At 42.3% G+C, this 23,171-nt stretch overlaps 2 protein-coding genes across 4 annotated transcripts in view; one reads left to right on the top strand and one right to left on the bottom strand.

Moving 5' to 3' along the window:
- ptpn21 (protein tyrosine phosphatase non-receptor type 21) overlaps positions 1-4,347 on the top strand; it is a 41,861-nt gene extending 37,514 nt beyond the window's left edge. For all 3 annotated transcript variants that reach the window (XM_063183559.1, XM_063183561.1, XM_063183558.1), the window contains one exon: positions 601-4,347. In XM_063183559.1, coding sequence (XP_063039629.1) covers positions 601-729 — 129 coding nt within the window. In that variant the 3' untranslated portion in view covers positions 730-4,347. The remainder of the gene's footprint in view (positions 1-600) is intronic.
- A 964-nt stretch (positions 4,348-5,311) lies between these two features.
- On the bottom strand, positions 5,312-9,487 carry fam98b (family with sequence similarity 98 member B). Its single transcript, XM_063183562.1, has 8 exons — positions 9,362-9,487; positions 8,941-9,080; positions 8,589-8,714; positions 8,301-8,470; positions 7,905-7,985; positions 7,522-7,638; positions 6,799-6,966; positions 5,312-6,383 (listed from the first exon to the last, which is right to left on the bottom strand). Exons 1-8 carry the CDS (start codon positions 9,397-9,399, stop codon positions 6,060-6,062), a joined length of 1,164 nt encoding a protein of 387 aa, XP_063039632.1. The 5' UTR covers positions 9,400-9,487; the 3' UTR covers positions 5,312-6,059.
- Positions 9,488-23,171: the final 13,684 nt, after the last annotated feature.

The following is a 23,171-nucleotide window of genomic DNA, read 5'->3' as shown; positions in this document are numbered from 1 at the left end:
CAAAACTGGTGCAAATGTTGTGGTCAACAATGTTGGTCATTTTTGTTGGTGGCTGTAAGACAAAATGTGCTAACCACCCAGTCAAGTGTTACAACAGCCAGCCTGTTCTTGGGTAGAACACTGAAACCTGAAACAAGGCCATACATTAACCCTGACAACCCCCCCCCCACACCTCCTCCATCTCTCCCCCTCTCTCTCATGGCTTCCCCTTTCTGGCTGTGGAGAAGCATTGTCCAAGACATCCAGATAACTTTGTGGACCTTTCTCCTTGTTTATAATAATGAATTATTATTATATTGCCACTCTCCACTTAGGCCATGCATAGTCTCACAGTATGATGAGGATGAATAACATTTTATGACCCTGTCTTTGTTACAAAAGGCTTTTTTTTTTTTTGGCGGCCGTTAGACAAAATGTGCTAACCACCCTGTCAAAAGTGGTCTGGCAGCCAGCCTGTTCTTGGGTAGAACACTGAAACCTTGAAGTACCGAGGCCATGCATTAACCCTGACTCTCTCTCTCTCTCTCCCTCTCCCTCTCTTTCTCCCTCTCCCTCCCTCTCTCTCTCTCTCTCTCTCTCCCCCCCTCTTGTTTCTGCCAGATGCTGGACGTCCCGACGGTTCTGACAATGCTTCGTCAGCAGCGCATGATGATGGTGCAGACGGTCTCCCAGTACACCTTCATCTACAAGGTGCTCATCCAGTTCCTCCGCAACTCCAGACTCATCTGAGGTGGTCAGCAGTCCTGGCTCACTCTCACGATGGGACAGGCAGGGTGAGCTACCTAGGCTGCGGATAGGGCTGTGTGGTGCTGCCTTGTTTTCTCATCCAGAGGACCTGCCAACCAACCAACCCCACCCGACCCCCCTCTCTCCCACAGATGCCTGGCATGACAACATGCCCACTTAGGCCTCAAGAGTCCAAGGATTGGCCAAGGCCTGTTCGCTCCAAGCCAGCGTTGGGCTGTATGTGTGAGGAGGAGTATTGGGGAGATGCTGGCGTAGTCCAACTCCTTAGGGCCTTGATCACAGCTCTTCCTCTCAGTATTAAAACACAGAAGATGAGACTCGGGTGTCACGTGGATAGACGCATATCCATCCCCCCCTCCATTTTTTTTTGTTTCTTTTGTTTTTAAATATCAGTATTATTACTCTTATTCTTATATTTGTTATTATTATTATTATTATTATTGAGATTTCAGTATGGGCGTTTTACACTATACCAATGATGGCTGCAAAACCCCCAAGCACTTTTACACTTTTGCTGTAAATATATCAAACCATGCTGAAGCTGCAGTTGGTAAAAAAAAATCTATATTTGGATATTAAGTATATTAACACTATTGACTGCAGCACTTTTTAAAACAGACACACAAAAAAATGTTGCTCTCGATTTCATATCATGTTTGATGCCTAATAGTGCAGATTGAAGAACTTTTTTGTTTTGTTTGTTTTTTTGACTTTGTAATAACGGTGCAGATGAAGGATGTGTGTATATATTTTAGATGACGATGCGAGAGGAAGCTGAGATTTATGATTTTATTATGATTTATTTGTGTGCATTTTTTTTTGGTCTGTTTGAAGCAGAGAGGACTGCCCTCGACTCGTGTAGCAGGGCTTGCTGTGCAGGTTATGTCTTTTTTTGTTTTTGTTCGTTTTTCTTTTTTTTCTTTTTTGAAAACTAGAACAAAGCTTCCAATTATTAATTGGACATCCAAAACAAAGTATTGCATTCATTTAAAATAATAATATATATTTTTTACAAATGCTAATTTGTAAAGCTGTGATACTTTGATTGAATGGCGTGAGAACATTTTTATGATGATGTAGTGCTCTTGGACATAACCAAAGAGTATATATATATTTTTTGGAAAGGTAGGATATTTTTTAGACGCATCACATTTTTGGCCATACACTAGGTTCCATCAACTAGAATCCATATTCACCAAAGAGACTTGACTGCAGAGCATATATACTTGTATATATTCAAGAGAAAGACACTTGACCTGCTGTGGTGCAGTGGCTATGGTATGACGCCAATATGTCCAAAACATACACTACTACTGCATGGATTTGGTATTGAAGGGGGTTGAGGCTGCGTAAGAAGCCACTTTTGTATCCATATCACCTGTGCCACACTCACCGTTTTCAGGCCGGCTAAAATGGTGCTGGTTCCCCTTCCTCCTACATCAGTTTACGTTCAGAACTAAATTAATAATCTGCAAACCACCCGTGGTCACACTGGGTTGTGTACTCTACTGCATATGACCATGTGTTACCTGGATGAACTTGCTGACATCTACGTTGTCATCACGGTTCACAGGGGAAAACCAAGTATTGGTTCGTTATGTCTATATAGATATCTAAAAGCACAAGCTGAAGTGAGACTAAGGTGAAACTAGTGTATACTCTTGTATGATTCACTTGCTATCTTGGTGTCAGAAAAAAGTGCCTATGTTCCCTTGCCCCATTTTATTAGCAAATGTAATGTATTCTTGCACAAACAAAAGATTGTGAATGACAATCATTTATTATCAAGATGCCCCCCCTCCCCCAACTACAACTGCATCATTCTCATGTATTGCATCATATCATATGAAGAAGTAAACACTGCTAACTCTACTGTCAAATTCCAAGGATGTGCTTTGGATTCAGGGTTTGGTTTTAACACTGCTTCTAACACTGCTTGATGTAAAGCTTAACACAGGATGCAGTGGGCAATCGCCATGGTGCTCTTATGGGGGTGAACAGGCAGAGATGGTGCGCGCGAGCAGTCTCATTCATCCAGGTCCAGGTTATCCAAATGAGCAAGTTGTGAGCTGCTAACCATTGCTGTGCAGCTTGGAAATGATCCTAACCTAGATAATTTTTTCACTTCTAAGGCGTTTTGTACAAAGCTTGCTTATGCACAGAAAAGCTACATATAGCTTTTAGCTGAAATGTTTGGATTTGGAGACTTGATGACTTGAGTTGAAAAGTGCATATGCACTGACTTCCACGTTAAATGGGATGTACAATGAGTGTGCATGAAAACCTGTTAATGCATAAATTGATGCTTCAGATTATTTTGGTGCGCATGCATCTTTGCAGTGCAAGCCTTACTACATCAGGCAGGTGATAAGCTAAGTCCCTTGTGTTTGAACTTGCTTTAAAAAAAAAAAAATTGAGCAATGAGTTGCGTGTTAGAGTCCCGCCGCTGCCATGACGTGCAGTGTTGCTGGCATGAGACAGTTTGGGCCCCCTGAACACACCATTACCATCCTCTCATACTAATTTAATTTGTACAGTGGGTCTAGAATGGCCAAATTAAGAAACGTTTACTGGAGGGACATTTAAATGCATGTCTCCTTTTCCAATTGCTGACCTATGGTCATGAAAGAAAAACGATTACTGATGGGCGGAGTGTACTCCGTTTCAATGTGTGGTCCCCCTGCCACATTCGCTGATTGGCCGGTCCTCTGATAACAAGATGCCCTCCCAAAATGCCTGGCCCAGACGCAATGTGGGTGGAAGGAACATTTATTAGGCAAGAGCTTTAATCTGGCAAGGGCAGACGAGCTGAAACTATGTTAATTCGCCACTAACAGCAGAAAAACTGTGCATGTATCCATCAGCTGTCATGCTATTCATATTTAAGCCATTGTAATAGAAGTATAGATTGAAGGATGAAAAGCAAAGCCTTCTGATCGCAATGAAGTTGATACACAGTTGGATGTGTAATTACTGTATAACAATCAAGGTGCATCCCAAATGGCACCACCTTAGATACAACACTAACCCTTAAATTAATATTGTCTGGAACAAGTGGAAGTGGACAGTTTTTCTGCTTGTCATAAGACATCATGAAACTGGAAAAAAAGGACAGCTTGAAGTCCAAGAATTAAACTGGATGATTTGGAAGAGATTATCTAAGAGGACCATCCTACAATATTGTACACTGCTATGAAAGCTTTGGTCAGGATTTTGAATCAAGTCTTACTGAATATCAACCTTGTTATTAATTTGCTGATGGTAAGGCTGCAATGTTTTGGATTATTACCCTCAGGAGGAAGTTATGATATCTGAAGAAAGAAAAAAGACAAACCTTTTTACTTTGTTTCAGTTAATTCAGATTTTTTTTTTGATTTTTTTTGTAAGTTGGCACCATTATCAAACATTAACAGAGATCGTCCTCTGTGAATTGCCCTTATGGTGTAATGAACTGATATTATGATTCTGTTACAAGACATCCTGAGCTTTAAACATCACTGGAGTGATGGGAAAACAGTGTACAAACGTATCCAGAAATGGTGTTCTACTGTAAACAAATTTTAGATTTCTTTTGCTAAAAATAAATATTTGCAGATATGATCCGAGTTGTGTCTTTCTGTATTTGACTATTTGAATTGGTTCCTGACTCCTTCCTGCCACCTAGTGGACAATATGTAGAATAGAAGAAAATGCCTTTAATTTGCCCATCATACACATGTACGAGGACTACAATATATACTGTATTGCATACTAACCAGCTACAGATGAGGCAGTACCTGTCCTGAACATAGGGTGACCAGACGTCCCGGTTTGGAGTTGGAAAAGATTACATGTTTACCTGCCACAATTAATGGTAGCCAGCGGTTGTATAGAAAGTCTGAAGGAGTCAGTTGCAATTTGTCATTCCGACCTCTAAAATTGCTTAGAATGCAGGAAATTGCATCTAAAAAAATACAAATTTTCCTAGGGGAGGACCCCCAGACCCGCCCGCCAAATATTGTCCTTCAGTCACTCACGAAGTGTCCCGGTTTTAGACAACAAAAATCTGGTCACCCTACCTGAACAGAATGAACATTTCAAGTCTATTTGACTGTGACTCAGAATATTTAAATATTTAATGAAGCTTAAAGCATTTACCATTACAAGAAAAACTTGCATAGCATGTTAGGAATGGTACTGATGACCAAATTTAATGTCAAAGACTTAATTTGTAATAAATAAAGACCATCTTACAACATAGTATATTGCTATGAATGCTTTGGTCAGGATTTTGAATCAAGCATGATATGCAATTAATGAAATTCAATTAACAAGACTTGTGGCAGACATCTTCAGTCACACCATGATTTATTTACGGTGAAGTCCTGTTAAATGTGGCCTGAAATGTGTAAAATCACTGCCCCATAAACTTTGGAAATCTGCAACTACACAGCGCAATGACCCTTTGTTATCAAGTAGTAACATGTGGAAGAAGCACAAGTCATTTGTGACCCATTATCTAAGCATGGCATACCATCAATGGTTTTAAATTAAGTCCATCATCTGGAATTGATAAAAATGAGTGGATTTGTGCTGTATTTAATTTTATTAAACCTTTCCAAGACGTCTGACACACTTTGTATGGTATGTATACATGATAATCACCTACAAAAGAATCGACAAATCAAAATCATTAGCTTCCAAACTATGGAATTTCTATGTTAAGTTGATGCCAGCTCTTTCCAAAATTAAAAAATAAAATAAAAAACAAGCACACTCATCAATGTGTATGTATGTGGCAAAAGTTAACAGAAAAGCTGGACATATCATTTCATGTTCACATTTCATCATCACTTCACACCTTAAAAATACTTTAAGTAACTTGCAATACCTACTAAAAAAATGCACCAAAACAGAGAGCCCAAGATATACCCCTCTCAAACCAGCTCGTGGTAGACTACTTCAGATCAAAAATGCAGCGAATTGAAAAATTACTTATCACTGCCCTGACTCCCATTCCTTTTTACTGACAGAATCATGACTTGGGCTCTTTATATAGGACAGAGTACAAAAAAAGCACATTGCTTGTTTATTCTCTTGACTAGAAAGTTTAATAATGTACCATGTTCAGGTTACAAAGACTCGTTTCGCTGTGAAGCCATCCTCGCATCTGTGCAACCTGGACATGGTGCATTCAACTTTATTTAAAAGAATAAGTAAGAGTGCGATCTTCTCTACTATATCTGATTACTTGTATTGGACGCCCCCCCAAAGACAGCCACAACAACGATCCTGAGTTTGAGCGTGCCTACAATTAAAACACTATACAGAACTTAATACCCTTTCCCATAGTAACCCTTCCCTCCACCTCCCCCACCGTGGTTCCAGTTACCTTTACTCCCCCCACCACCACCCCATCCTCCTCCTCCTCCCCAGCCACCACCTCTTCCTCCTCCGCCCCCGCCATAGCCTCCTCCTGCACCATAACCTCCACCTCCATATCCACCCCCTCTTCCTCCTCCTCCCCATCCACCGCCCCCTCTCCCTCCTCGGCCTCCTCCCCCGTCCTGCCTCTTCTGCCAGGGGGGCATCTCAGGCGGGGGTGGCTCGATCTCATCCGGACGCCCGCCCCGATCGGGCACCCGGCCCATCAGCACCTGGAACAAAAACCAAACAAATCAGGAAAAAGGAATTCAAACTCTGAATAAATGAATGAATGAATGAAGAGGATTTCTGCTGCATTGATACAGGTACATGTTTTTTAACTCAAAAGAAGAGACATTACGAAGCGTGACCAATAGAAGTGCATGTTGAAATGAGCTGGAATTCTCCTTTTAACGGCAATTTTAAGTCATGATATTTAAGTTTCCCATACAGTTTGGGATAGCAAAACTGCAGAGTACACATGTTGAGCACATTAAGCAAACCGACCCTGTGCATTTGCGCCTTTATCGGAAGAGAGAGAGGGCGAGAGATATCAGGGAATGGTCTTGGGTCAGAATCTAACCCAGATCTCCAGATTAGTGTATTCACACCTTAGCCCATTGAACCACGGCGCCCCCAGACACCTACCCTGTTGACGGCGCATGCGGTCTTCTCTCGTGTGGAGCCGCTGCTGGTCTTGACCATGTTGCAGATGTCTTCTCTGGCGGCCAGGAGGTGGGCCAGGCTCACCGAGGTCGTCAGGTGTAACGAGTGCCGCTTGGGCTGGTATGCCCTTGCCATGCTGTCCACTTTTACCTTAGACCAAGACAAAACATATCAAGATGATTAGAAATTCTGTGCGGTTTTGTTAAGTATGGACATCTATGGACAATGGTTGAGAGATCACCCAAGTCTGCATGCAACTCAGTTTGATGCATATCAAGTAATAACAGTGAAGGAAAGGCAGACGGGGGTTCCAGCAAAATGAAATATTTCACAAATTTGATGCAAGCAGTATGGAAATCAGCCAAGTGCCAACTGTCTTAGCTACTCAGAGATATCATCTGTGTTACAGACATTTGTACCTCTTTATGAACAGAACTTTGTCACTTGCTTTTTCTGTTTGTGAAGAACCCTCATTTCACTGCAAATTATACATTTATAGTATTTACTGTTTATGCATCTAAAGTTGTGCACAAAAATAGAAATATCTTGTAAAAAATACGCATTCGGAGTGCTCTGGTCATCCCTGGGTCTTGTCAATGAGTAGCCGTCTTTGTCTTGATTCTGCTGTCCTTGGCCATGAACATCACAAAGGCTTGACTGCAAACAGGCATCCTTCTCCATAAAAAATAAAAAATCTGTCCGTACCTTTGCTCTGTCTGACCAGCCAAAGGACTGCACAGTGACGTCCAGCCTCTTGATCAGCATCCTGCGACGACACTGATACTCCGAGGAGAGGAGTGCATTGATCTTCTCCAACTTTGCCTGATGACACCCAGGAAAAGTTGACATCAAATACATTTTATTGAGCTCATACAGTTCAAAGTCCAAGTTCATTTCAAAGTAAGCCACTTTACTAGACATACAAAGGAATTGAAATCAAGTTTCCAATTCCCACTGTCCCATACTGTATGTAGACATATATAGAACAAAAACATGTTGGCTATATTGTAATGCCTGTAGCATCTCGTATAAGTATAATCTAATGTGTAGTGCGCTTGGAAACACGGATTCAATTATAGTCATCTTACCCACTGGTCATTGTCGAGGGAATGTTTGAACACAGCTTTTCCAACGTGGCCATTTGGGACGTCTTTCAGTACAGTTGTAATCTGAAATCAGTGTCATAAATGCAGAATTATTCAATTGTTACATATGCCAAACAATGACTACAGCAAATACATGCAAACCGTAGGCGGTGGTAGCTCGGTTGGTAGAGGAGCCTGTTGGGTAACCAAAAAGTAGCAGTTTCAAGCCTTGCTCAGTCTGTCCCCCATATTGCTCCTTGTGGCAGGGTATTACCATGTGTGGACACCACGGCCACCAGTGTGTGAATGTGAGGCATGCATGTAAAGCGCTCTGAGTGCTTGAAGGAATGGAAAAGCACTACATAATATAAATGCAGACCATTTAGCTGTAGAACTCACCTTCTCCTCTATTCTGGGGAAGACATCATCCTCTGTGTCTTGTGAAATGTTTAGTGTTTTGCAGATGGCTTGGATGTCTGAAGTTGGAGCGTCTTTGTCCTCCCTCTCTGCATGCTTGACTGGCCTGCTGTTCACTATCTGTGCAGCTTGTAACTCGGATGCCAGGTACACTGAATAAGTGGACATTATCATTTTAGAGCCATGGAATAGAATAGCATCTTGTAAAATAACGTGCTACCCATTTAACTCATCGAATGTCGTGCATAGGCTGGTATGTGAAAGACTTACAGACAAGTTTCAGAGCATCCTTCTTGGTATTCAGCTTTCCTGACGTCAGTCCGGAGACAACTCCATCGTAGGGACAGGACATGTCCTTCAGAAGCGCAGCAATTTCGAGGTGACAGCCATCTCCATCTGGTCAATATTGATTGAGAGTTAATGTTGTCTCCAAAAATATTTTTTATTTTTTTGCTGTTGCATGGCGCCCTCCTGGTTGACTCACGTGATATTAGGAAAAACATACATGGGACAATTTTGGCTGTGAGGGCAACACCATAGTCCATTAATTAATAATAACTACATCATTACATTTTAATAATATTAAACATGTTAAAAAATGATTTTGGGACAAAAGACTCACGTGATATTAGGGGTTCTTTTTCTAGAGAGGGATTCAGTTTGGAAATCAGCCAAACGCACAACTTCACATAGTCTGATGACGACAACCCATCCTCCGATGCAGCTGACAGAGCTTTCTCATCCAGGACAGGTCCCTCATACCTGGAGGGAAATGAAAACAGATGTAAGCAACATGTATCTGGCTATAGCGGGCATCATACTTAACCTGAGTACGTAGACACATTCATAATTAGACAAATGCATTCTGGGGTAACAAACAGTGGTGTGCTGCTGCTGTCACTTTACCAAACGTCAAAACAAAAGCTTGCACAACAGTAGGCTACCGACAGCTATGTCAGGCTCCATTCATCACCACCAGCTAGCAAGTGGTTAGCTTCGAGAAAGACAAATGCAACTCGGCACATGCATCTTTTCATGCTTACCCTAGTTGTTCAAGAGCATCTAATACATCGCATTCCATTGCAGAAAATATGGTATATCGAGGTAAGCTACTGAACAATGGGAAGCAGCGTTTTTTTGGTCAATCTTCACACACGCCACATTGTAAGTGTTCCGTTAAATAGCGTCCGGTGTGAAACATTTCCTTCATCTACATTCCTTCCTAGAGCGCAGGCAGCCACAGTCATTGTATTGTAGCGTTTCCGATGGCTGGAAGAATGAGGTGAACGGGTGCTATTCCTCAGGCAGGTTTATTAACTCGCCAAAACAGCGGCGCATAAAAACAGGCAGCAAAACATCCCCCACCTGTAACTCTAGGCAACCACTTCTCAACGCGCAACATTCTATCCCCTAGCCCCCCGCCCCCCAGAACGCAGAATCCCACAACAACAGATTAGTACAGTCATAAATGGAGGTTCCGTGACCAACCTCTGGCAACAATGTTTTGATGATTGATTTGACCTCTATGGACCCTTTAGAAAAGATTTAGCCCCCATGTCCCTCGCAAAAATCCCGGGCTTTTTTGCTAGAGAGCCAAATTCAAAATGGCGTCCGGCGGCATCTCTAAAAAATAACTTTTGATCTGAATGACCTAGAATCATGTATGAAGGCACTTTTTCATATGAGTCAACCATGAGGATTCCAAATCTGACATCATTTTGGTTATAAAACTTCGTTTTGACAGCGAAATTCAAGATGGCCGCCATCTAGAACCGTTATTTTCGACCTTTTTAGGCCGTCACCGCCCAAAATTATCATATTTGGACTGGGAACCTCCCAATTTGTGTGACTGTATTTCTCATGTAAAGATATTGAGAGAATATCTGATCTACAAGCCCAGAATTCCTCACATTGGGAGGCGTAGTGGGCTTGTAGATGGGCTATTTTAACAATGTGTCTTTTTTTAGTAGGCTATTGTTTGACAATTTGGCCAATATTTTAGCATTGTTTGATGATTACTTTGGATGCAGTGATGGTCTTTCACTTTGAGAGTCCTTACATCATGACCCCACCCCCCCCAAAACAGGGGGTCTTGACCCACAGGTTGAGAACCACTCATCTAGAAGGAAAACCCCTTCACGTTTCACATTTTCCAAGCATTCTTGCACAGAGAAGCCCGTTGAGGAACTCGAGGCAAGAGCTGCTGAAATGGAAGAAGTGTGCTCACAGCAGTGATCAACTTGATTGAAGACAGTCAGTTTGTGAAGCTCCCCGAGCTGCAAGAACACCGTGTTGTTGAGGAATGTGTGGTCTTATTCAACCCCAATGGCACATACAGGAAGACGCAGAAGAGCAAGCTCATCTCGAAGATCTCCCTCCACCCTGTTTTGATTTAAGAATCCTATCTTGCTCTAATTGACATAGGCATGATCTGGAGGATGGGAACCCCATCAGCAGAAGATTAGCAGACACAGGATGGCACCCTATACAAGTAGCTTGGGCTATGCCCAAAAACTGTCATCCATCATCCTTGCCTTCTCATGCTCCCAGTATCATCGGTGCCAATGATCCCTACGATACATCATACTTAACAAAAGAAGACGAACGAGACCTGCGCATACATGGTAATGCACATACACATGAAATTGACAAGTTCCCATCTGCCAAGTCTTTCAAAATTTTATTGTGTAGTGTCAAAAACAAGAAAAAGACTACACCATTGAGCAGTCTGAAGCTCTTCACTGTTAATGATGGTCAATGACAGTCAGGTTGTAGTGGCCCTGTTGTTATTGATGCAGCTGATACCTATGTCTACGGCAGCTTCCTGGCATGCTATGCATTAAGAGAGACAACGAGACAGTCCTCTTCTGTGACATTTTGACAGAAGAGATGGCAGATAGCCTGTAAAACAGTGTAGCTGCACAATGCCATGATGCCAACTCAAGGTTCTATGAAAAAGGAAAATCATCAGTGTATGAGCTCCCAGGGTCACCCCTATGTTGCCCGGGAGCTATGTTCCCCGAGTCCTATGTCCCCCCCCGCCACCGGGGAACTTAGAACCCTTTTTTCAAAAAGGGGTTCTATTCCTGCTGCTTCCAAGTAGACTGCTGCCGCATGACTAGCGAGGGTTGTTGTTAGAGTTACGGTTAGGGTTAGGCTGCCACTGTTCGCAAACTTGACATGAAATACGCATGGCAACCGTTCGTGCAAGAGATATGCATGTGAAGCATCCTGGGCCATACAATGCGGGGAACATGGGACACTTTTGAGAAAAAGGGTCGGTAGTTCCTCAGTCCCATACAAAGACCGGGGAATACAGGACCCGGGGAAGCTATATGCTATAACCTATACGCTCCCAACCATGTTTGAGTGGCGATGGGTGGTTCTTTAGTGTGGGGTGGCGCACTAGATGCGGCAAGTAGTTGGGACAGAGGCAGTGTTGGCATAAGCTGTCTGCATATGGAGGGAGACAGATAAAAGACTCTCTTCATGGTCTTCGACTTGGAAGCACAGGCTTCAGCCATGGTGCTACTTTTCTTGTCTGCATAGATCATCTGTCTCGTGAACACAAACAGCTGTTGTACTCCCTCTTCAAGGTGAACAGAGAGCAACCGAGAGTTGCTGCCTTGCCACAGAGCTCTTTATCACCTTTTCATGTACTGATGATTTTTCTTTTTCATAGAACCCTACAGGTAAGTTGGCATCACAGCCTGTAAAATANTGTAGCTGCACAATGCAGTCTGCCATCTCTTGTCAGCAGGTCATGGAAGAGGACAGTCTCTTCATTTCTCTTAATCCTTAGCATGCCAGGAAGCTGCCATAGACATCTGTATCAGCTGCATCAATAACAACAGGGCCACTATAACCTGACTGTCATTGACAATCATAAACAGTGAAGAGCTTCAGACGCTCAATGGTGTAGTCTTTTTCTTGTTTTTGACACTACACAGTAACATTTTGAAAGACTTGGCAGATGGGAACTTGTCCATTTCATGTGTATGTATGTGCATTACCATGTATGCGCAGGTCTCGTTCGTGAAAGTGAAAGTGAAAGCCCATTGGGAAACTCCAACTCCCATTGTCATTGTGACACAGCACTCCACAGCACACTGCACACAACGAAATTGCATTTATGCCTCACCCATGCAAGGGGGCAGCCCTCAGTGGCGCCCCATGGGGAGCAGTGCGGTGGGACGGTACCATGCTCAGGGTACCTCAGTCATGGAGGAGGATGGGGGAGAGCACTGGTTGATTACTCCCCCCACCAACCTGGCGGGTCGGGAGTCGAACTGGCAACCTCTGGGATGCAAGTCTGACGCCCTAACCGCTCACCCATGACTTCGTCTTCTTTTGTTAAGTATGGTGTATCGAAGGGATCATTGGCACCGATGATACTGGGAGCATGAGAAGGCAAGGATGATGGATAACAGCTTTTGGGCATAGCCCAACCTACTTGTATAGGGTGCCGTCCTGTGTCTGCCAATCTTCTGCTGATGGAGTTCCCATCCTCCAGATCATGCCTATGTCAATTAGAGCAGAGTTTCTCAAAGTGGAGCGCAAGCCTTCCTGGGGGGGGGCGCGGAGGCATCACAGGGGGGCCGTGTGACATCTGCCCCCCCCCCCCCAAAAAAAGATTTCCTATATGGCCAATAAGCCAATATGTTTAAAGTCCCCCTCACCAACATTATATTATTCATTGTCATTGATTTCAATAGAATAGGAAATGAACACACATCTGCACTGCGGTTTTATCTCACCTTTCCTGTAATTCTGCGCAGCAATCGCAAAATCAATTTGCGCAAGTACTGCTTTTGCTTAGAAACCATTTATTTCCTAATTTACCTCAGGTCAGACATAACTATGATAGCGCCAGCCAGAAGTGATTTTTACCCCACAAAAAGGGGGAGGGGGCACGGAGGCATCCAGACCCTCTGAGGGGCAAATGATGGGAAAAGTTTGAGAACCACTGAATTAGAGCAAGATAAAATTCTTAAATCAAAACAGGGTGGAGGGAGATCTTTGAGATGAGCTTGCTCTTCTGCGTCTTCCTGTATGTGCCATTGGGGTTGAATAAGACCACACATTCCTCAACAACACAGTGTTCTTTCAGCTCGAGGAGCTTCACAAACTGACTGTCTTCAACCAAGTTGATCATTGCTGTGAGCGCACTTCTTCCATTTCAGCAGCTCTTGCCTCGAGTTCCTCAACGGGCTTCTCTGTGCAAGAATGCTTGGAAAATGTGAAACGTGAAGGTCTTTTTTTTAACTATATAAGTGGTTCTCAACCTGTGAGTCAAGACCCCCTGTTTTGGGGGGTGGGGTCATAATGTAAGGACTCTCAGAGTAAAAGACCACCACTGCATCCAAAGTAATCATCAAACAATGCTAAAATATCTGCCAAATTGTCAAATAATAGCCTACTAAAAAAGACACATTGTTAAAATAGCCCATCTACAAGCCCACTACGCCTCCCAATGTGAGGAATTCTGGGCTTGTAGATCAGATATTCTCTCAATATCTTTACATGAGAACACAAATCACAAATTGGGAGGTTCCCAGTCCAAATATGATAATTTTGGGCGGTGACGGCCTAAAAAGGTCGAAAATAACGGTTCTAGATGGCGGCCATCTTGAATTTCGCTGTCAAAACGAAGTTTTATAACCAAAATGATGTCAGATTTGGAATCCTCATGGTTGACTCATATGAAAAAGTGCCTTCATACATGATTCTAGGTCATTCAGATCAAAAGTTATTTTTTAGAGATGCCGCCGGACGCCATTTTGAATTTGGCTCTCTAGCAAAAAAGCCCGGGATTTTTGCGAGGGACATGGGGGCTAAATCTTTTCTAAAGGGTCCATAGAGGTCAAATCAATCATCAAAACATTGTTGCCAGAGGTTGGTCACGGAACCTCCATTTATGACTGTACTAGATCAACAACAGACACACTGGAGACAGGGTACAAGGCAAAGGGGAAACACATAGAACAACACGAGAACACATCAGCAATCAAGAACACACTTAACATTAAATCTACCATAGGTCGTTACAATATGTAGGCATTGCTATATATACTGTCATTGTATGTAGGCCTAGAGTGTAGTATTAGACTTCTTTTATCAATCCCGAGGGAAATTACAATGTAAGGTGTCTGTCAGTTTATATAGATATATAGATACAAGACATAATGTACATACAAGACATACACAAATACCTAATACACATATTCAGGGACACAAGTTCATGGCACAATAAATAGACATAGTATTTAGAATACATTATAATGATCAAAATTAATTTTAACAGATGATTGATTTATTTAATGATAAATAAAGTAAAAATAAGACATTTAATATGTTAATTAGATTTTAAAACTGATTTTAAAGTTTTCCACCAGGAAGCAGGGACAGGAGGAAAAACTCATTTTAAGGGTTTCTAACAACTACTGTGCATTTTTAGTCCTGTATAGGAACCACAGTTCTATGAAAATTGTTATATTCTATTTTAGGTCATATTAATTTCCAAGTTATGTGTCTTTTTTTCTTAGTTTTGTCACAAATATTTGTAATATTAGGTGGGGGACAGCAAATGTCCTCTAAATCTCATATACAGTGGTGCTCATATATTTACATACCCCTACCCCAGTAGAATATTTCGTTTTTTAGCAATTTTTCAGAGAATATGAATGATAGGCCACCAACAATCTTTGCTTATCACTGATGACTATTGTTTGAATTAAGCCATCTATTGGCAAGAAACAGATTTTTAGGTTTTTTTTTTAAATAACAATAACAGCAAAAACTACCCAACCCTTGCTCATAAGTTTACATACCCTGGTGATTGAGACTGAAAACTTCATACAATTTCACACAAGTGGGTCTGAATTGATATTACAGTTAACCATCTTCACTTCCACAGCACTAACCATCTAGTGAAGTTTGCGGATGATACAACACTGGTGGGCCTCATCACCAAGGGCGATGAGACTCACTACAGAGAAGAAGTAGACCTGCTGGCCAGATGGTGCAAAGACAACAACCTCCTGCTGAATGTCAACAAGACCAAGGAGATTGTTGTCAACTTTCAAAGGGTCCAAAATTACCAAAAACAACTGCCACCACTGACCATCGACGGCGATGCTGTGGAGAGAGTGAGCAGCACCAAGTTCCTTGGAGTGCACATCAGCGACGACCTCTCTTGGACCACCAACACTACATCACTGGCGAAGAAGGCCCATCAGCGTCTCTACTTCCTGCGCAAACTAAAGAAGGCAAGTGCTACACCCTCCATCATGACAACATTCTACAGAGGAACCATAGACAGCGTCGTGTCCAACTGCATCACAGTGTGGGGAGGAAGCTGCACGGAGAAAAACAGGAAGACACTCCAGCATGTTGTGAACACAGCGAAGAAGATCATTGGAGTACCACTCCCCTCCCTGCAGGACATTTACACCACACGCCTCACCCGAAAAGCACTGATGATCATCAAAGACACAAGCCACCCTGCACACAAACTGTTCAGCCTCCTGCCCTCTGGAAAGAGGTACAGGCGCCTCCGTTCCCGTACCACCAGGCTGGCGAGCAGCACAATGCACCAAGCGATCAAGATACTGAACACTCAACCCACTCTCCCTCCACTGTCAGCCTCCAGCCAGCAAGGCCACTGACAATCCCCCCCCCTCCCCCCTCATCCCCCACCACCATATCTGCGACTGAACATTCCACCTGCACTACTATATTTGTGACTGAACTTTCAACCTGCACTAACTCAAAACATGCGCACACACACACACACACACACACACACACACACACACACACACACACACACACACACACACACACACACACACACACACACACACACACACACACACACACACACACACAAGCACACTGCACTTTCTGCACTAAACCCAAACATACACACACTGACACACACACACACACACACACACACACACACACACACACACACACACACACACACACACACACACACACACACACACACACACACACACACACAGACATACGAACACACACACAGACGCACACCGCACCTTCTACCTGCACTAAACACACACACACACACACACACACACACACACACACACACACACACACACACACACACACACACACACACACACACACACACACACACACACACACACACACACACACACACTGCTGCTGGTGTACTTGACAGACCTTCTTAATATTTATTTTTCTTCAAAATGCTACTATTACTATGTCCTACTTGTCCAGTCTTGCACTTTAAATGTCTGTATGATCACTGTCTATGTCCATACTGTCTTAAGTCCATGTATAAGTACTGTCTATGTCTATACTGTCTATGTCCTTACCTAGATTAGTCTATGTCTGTATGGGAAAGCAAGAAATGTAATTTCAAATTCTTTGTATGACCAGTGCATGTAAAGAAATTGACAATAAAACCTACTTGACTTGAAGTGTTGTCTTGTGATTTGATAGTGCATAAAAGGTCAGTGAGTAGTTGGACTCCATTGCATCCCTCAAGACAGTGCTTCACTACAGTTTACATGTTCTACATCATGAAGAAAGCAAAAGATTTGTCAAAAGGGTCTTTCGGGGCAGATAATTGAACTCTATGAAACAGGAAAGGCACATAAAAAGCATCAAAACAAATTCAGAATGTCAATTGGCACTGTTGGAATTTCCATTCGGAAGTGCAGGCTTCGGTTGGAATCAAGCCATTGGCAGGTAGATCAAATAAGATCTCATCCATAATTGCGAGGGAAATTGTTCAGGAGGCATAGGACAACAAAAAATTAACTTCAGGTGATATATAGGACAACATGAAAAAAATGTTTCAAGCTGTACAGCAAAGAGGCACTTTAGAAACGATGGTCTGTTGGGGGTTGCCAGGAGAAAGCCATTAGGCCTGCTACGAAATTGTAAACATGTTATTTTGCTTTTGATACACCAAATAGGCCTAGCATAGTGACAAGCCTCACAAAGCCTAGGACAAAGTCATTTGGAAACATGAGATCAATATAGAACTTTTTTCAGGCACTATTAACACCACCATTTGGAGAACAGTCAACGTGGCCTATGCTGAAAGTTACAGCATCTCGTCTGTGAAACATGGTGATGGACCACTGATGTCATGGGAACATATGAGTTACAAATGAACTGTACTTTTGGTTCACAGTCATAGAATGATGAATACATTACCCTCTGAAAAATACTGGAGGAAACTTGACACTCATCTGACTTGAAGCTGCACACGGGCTATTGTTTGGACATGCCAACATGACAATAATCCAAAACAGTAAGCCAAGTCAACCAGTCATTAGCTTCAGAAACAAAATGAAAGCTGTTGAGCGACCATCTCACTCTCCTGATCTCAACATCATTGAGCCACTCAGGGGAAACTTCAAACATGAGGCACCGGCAAGACACCCAACGATATTATAGGAAACAACATTCTTCCAAGAATGTGCTGTTTTGCCATCTGAGAAGATTAAGAGCCTTATCCACAACTACCACAAACAATTTAAAGTAGTCATTGATGTTAAACGGGACAGTACAGCATCAGAAAATGGGGTAGGCCTATGTAAACTTTTAATCAGGGTAATTTGGGTAGTTTTGGCTGTGAATCTGATTTTGAAAGAGTAAACGCAGAGGATTGCTAATAAATGTCTTTAGTCAGTCATTAGCAATGAGTGAAAAAAAGGTTTGTGTAATCCTTCATATTCTATGAGAAATTGCTAATAGGCCTATTCCATATATTCTGTCAGGGTGTGTAAACATATGAGCACCACTGTAGCCTATACACTGTAAGACATTTCCCCTGCAAAATAACGGCACTTACTGGCAATTATATTTACCTGTAATTCTACTGTTATTTCACACCAAACATCAAATACAGCTCCATGCTGTTTAATGTATCACATTATATAACATTTTGTCAGCAGCAATTGAACTGTTAAATACTCTACAGAACGTTCACAGTATTAGTATTGTTAAACTAAAAGTGCTCTACAATATTTATACAGTAGTATAAGTAAAATAACAGTACACTTCAGTTAAAAAGTTGTAGATTGTACTGAGATGACAGGAAAATACTGGGTCATAGTTTCATTCATGAATATGGCCATGGCAACTTCCCGCCCTACCCATCATTCTCCATAACTGTAGTACCCTGGCCATGTTATCACCCCACCCTCCCATCGTTCACCATGACTGAAGTGCCTTGAGCATGATACTATGCCGCTACTATGCTTTATTGAGATGATGGTTTGCGGTGGTCCTTTGAAAGTGTGGGGCATGAATACAAATTCAGAGTACGCAGTGCTATGTTACAATGACAATGGGAGTGTGTGAGGTGGGATTTTTTCTGTATCTCTTGATGAGCCAATGATGAAAATAGCATTGGTCAGTCTGTAAAAACGTAATTTGCACCAAGTAGCACAGCAAACAAGCAGCACTACAAGCTAGCTCTCAAAGCAATGCCTAATTTGCAACAGGCACATTATATGCAACAATGCCACAAATGATGCCACATACAGCAAGTGCCACAAAGCAAGCTTTCACAAAGAGGAAAGTATGCAAACATGTAGACAAGCAAGTGCTATGCTGTGCCATGCAGGCCAGCCAGCAGGCAGGCAAGCAACTGAAGTGTTGATAGTCCAGATTTTTATATACAGGTGCAAGAGTACCATGTGACCAGAGTCATCAGGCCTTTGGCAGGTGAAGGCCGTAATTGAATAATGGCATAACAGCCCTATAGGTGAGGCGATAGATAGATAGGAGGGCTTACTTGCGTCATAACAGCGTAGTACGAAATTATGGCGAGGGGAGTACGGAAATGTTATTCTTCTTCTACGGTCAGTATACTCATGAACGGCGTGACGTTTTCCATGTGCGTTACGCCCATTTGTGGGGGAAAACAACACATGCAAGTCAATTGGTGATGTTGGGGATTAATAAACGAAAGATACGGACCTGTAGACTAGCGTTGTTCACGCGCAACATGCCGAAAACGTGTTGTGTTGCCGGCTGTTCAAATAAAATAGCCAAACAGCAGTGGCTGAAGCATGGAATGTGTTCACTTAGGCTCAGCCAAAGTAGCATGTAAGTCAATGAGACATTCGGTTTGTTTTCACCAATAAAGGGGCGTAACGCAAATTTAAGAGCAAAGTACCCGGGTGGCCGTTCATGAGTATTGGAAGCATCAGGGAAGCATGCAATGCCACTTCCGCGAGGGTCAGAGTGTGGAACAGGTCATTGGACAGCGTGAATATTTGTCAGCTGTCCTTAATTAGCCCCAGCAATTACTGCTGACCAACAGCTGCAGTTAATTTGGCCACAAATTATCCATCATGGTGTTGCCCCCACTGACTATGCGCAAGGGAGTACGTAAATGGTATCCATCGCACCCACTGACCAATGACCATGCGCAATGGAGTTAATTTTCCATCCACTCGTGTCCTCAGGCAACGCCCCCGTACTACACCGTGGCCAATGCATTTCCCTCCGAGAGATTGTTCTTCTGTGTCGAATTTCTTTGGTTTAGATGGGGCTGCTTGTTGCCATTCACACTTTCATCACCATCAAAATACATGTGCTACTCATACTGTGCTGTATCAAGCACTTTTTAAGTATTGTAGTTTCCTTAGAAATGGTTTAATGCTTGATAGTATTAGAGAATCTTTAACCAGTGAGAATGACTTAAGTTCTTCAGGTGGTAGGCTATTGCAGCTTGATGGCGATCACGGATAAGTGGAGGATGAATCGGTTTCAATGGTGCTGCCTAAAATATCTTGGTTGCTTCCACAACGGCCAATGCTGCTATTGTGCAGTACTTACTGTTTATGCTCAATACTTGACTCAAAGTAATATTTTCACAGTAGTTGTCTGTTTTTAAAAAAACACAAAAAAACAGTAGAATGCTGTTGCAGAATTGCCCTAAATTAACAGCTATTTTTTACAGTGTAGTCTAGCAAAAATCTGTATAGCAAAATACCTTACATGAGTTAACATACTGTACACCCACGCTCTCTTATGTACTCACACTCTCCTCCTCTCTCTCTCTCTCTCTCTCTCTCTCTCTCTCTCTCTCTCTCTTTCTCTCTCTCTCTCTCTCACACACACACACACACACACACACACACACACACACACACACACACACACACACACACACACACACACATGGGTGCAGACACACACACGCACTCTCTCTCTCTCACACACACACACACACACACACACACACACACACACACACACACACACACACACACACACACACACACACACACACACACACACACACACTGATTCATGCTGTCCAGTTCTCTCATGTTCTCTGAGCAAACTGGTCATCGCCCTTAATAACCTAATACACGGATGAAAATTTCGCAAGAAATTCAAAATTATATTTTTTAGTATAAATGTTACTAAATTTAAAAACAACAAATACTCTTCTGGACAAAGCGAATGTGCAGACCCTCTCATTAGGCCCATGTATGGTTTATCTCTGCTCTCTGCGATCAAAGGTCTGAAGAATGAGAGGGCGTGTCATTCACATGCTGTAAAAAGTTTGTGTAACATACTAGACTTCACCAGAGACGACTATGCTTTGACTGCACTATGTGCTAAATGTTTTCCTGCAGTGATACGGTAAGAATACCATGTCATTTTTTTAAACACTAGATTTACAGATGCAGTCACATGCTTCACAAAAGTAGGCCTAAAGGAATAAAGAAAACAATGAATAAATTAGGAAAATGTTAAATACTGGGAATCCAATAAATGTTTAGATTAAAATCAAGAGTTGATAATTAAGAGCTGCCAAGGAAAAGCATCTGAGAACAGCTTCGTCTTGAGTCTGGATTTAAAACTATCAACAGTCAGTGGGAGCATTTTTTTAAACATCATATGAAAGCTGTTTCCAAAGCTTTACATCGTAGCAGAAAGGCTGCCTCTCCACACTGTGTATTAACATTTGGTATACATGCAAGTTCTTCTTCATTGATTATTAGTGACCTTGTTGATGCATACAGCTGAAACATATTAGACCAGTAGATAGCTGGGTCCCCTATCCCATTTAATTATTTGAACACAAAAAGTAATGTCTTAAAGTAAATTCTGTAGCTCACTGGGAGCCAACCCAGTGATCTCAGAATTGGAGCAATGTGGTCAGTCTTTTTTGTTCTCATAAAACAGGTCCAGATTAAGATGACCCAGGGTCCCTAGGCTACAGGTTGCGATAGGACACCCACAGAAAAAAAACATGACAAAATGACAAACATTGTCATAATTCTGAAATGAAGTCTGCCAACTAGAGGAGCCTACTGCACCTGCTACCCTTATTATGCATGTTGGATTAGTTGAAGCTGTCTGATGGTCAGTTGAAGCTGTCTGATGGTCAGTTGAAGCTGTCTGATGGTCAGTTGAAGCTGTTTGATGGTCAATTCACTCAACAATTCACACATTAGGCCTGACGATTGTTTAAATTACTGGATAAATAAATATCTGATCTTGGCCTTTGTGTTCGGATTAAAGTCACACAATCTTGACTGATCCATGAACTGAGATCAACTGAACTGAATCAAATGAGAATCAATTGGCAGATGGAAGCCTAGGCCTACATTTACCAATTATTACCCGTTTGCTTTTTCTCATCAAGTTATTTTTAGAGTTGTGAATTATTTCCATTTAGGCTACTGTACATTATATTACATTACACTATGGCCACATTTTGGATTGCCCATGAATTTACGTATATGGCCTAGCTATATGTTGCTATTGTTACTTATTCAATAAATACCTTGGAGTGAACAGAGGTAATATGACTTGCAATAGCAGACCAATGTTACATTCTGTGGATTGAAACATTTGTCATGAAATGAAGTTGATATTTTTTCATGCCCAGTGTGTGGACCACTCTATCACACTGTCTACCACTTTTGTCTGGAACCTGGATAAATGTTTTCATGGATATGCACACCCTATGGCAGTCATGGGTGAGCGGTTGGTGGGGGGTGTAATCAACCAGTGCTCTCCCCCATCCTCCTCCATGACTGAGGTACCCTGAGCATGGTACCGTCCCACCACACTGCTCCCCATGGGGCGCCACTGAGGGCTGCCCCCTTGCACGGGTGAGGCATAAATGCAATTCCGTTGTGTGCAGTGTGCAGTGTTCACTTGTGTGCTGTGGAGTGCTGTGTCACAATGACAATGGGAGTTGGAGTTTCCCAATGGGCTTTCACTTCACTTCACTATATAACCTCCAAGAACTCAAATGACTTGCAATAAGGAAATACTTGACTGAACATATTTCATGGATTATATCATAGTCCTGGTGGCAATGAAACTGACTCATACAGGTCTGTGACAATAAAAGAAATTCCATGATCTTAATACTTCCTTGTGTTCCAGATTGTCTTCATCTCACAGTGTGGGAGGTAGTAAAGCCTCTGTCATGAGTGAAGAAAGAGATGAGATGAATCCTACCGATTCCTATGGAAGCATTGGGATCCCTCCTACCAAGTCTGCTCTCCTTATGGACAAAGCTCAAGACTGTGTTTATTCTGGGAGCCAACATGTCTTGCAGGATACTGCATGCCACACAGTCAGAGACTTCAAGAAGGATTCCTTTGAGAATACAGAGTGGCGAGCACAGGTCAATCCAAGGTGAGGATAATTGTGTAGTAGCTGGAATTTATAACTTGAATGCAGGATCATTTCCCATTTATCAGAATCATACCTAATTGATTGTGGGTAAACTTGATAACCCTTCTGTTAGTGGCTCTTTGTACAGCATATGGCTTATCAAGACAGGTTGTAGTTTATGGCATG

This window comes from Engraulis encrasicolus, chromosome 19 (assembly GCF_034702125.1).
Source record: "Engraulis encrasicolus isolate BLACKSEA-1 chromosome 19, IST_EnEncr_1.0, whole genome shotgun sequence".
Taxonomy (NCBI): Eukaryota; Metazoa; Chordata; class Actinopteri; order Clupeiformes; family Engraulidae; genus Engraulis; species Engraulis encrasicolus.
The sequence above is the reverse complement of the archived record's forward strand: the minus strand, read 5'-3'. Positions and strand labels throughout refer to the sequence as shown.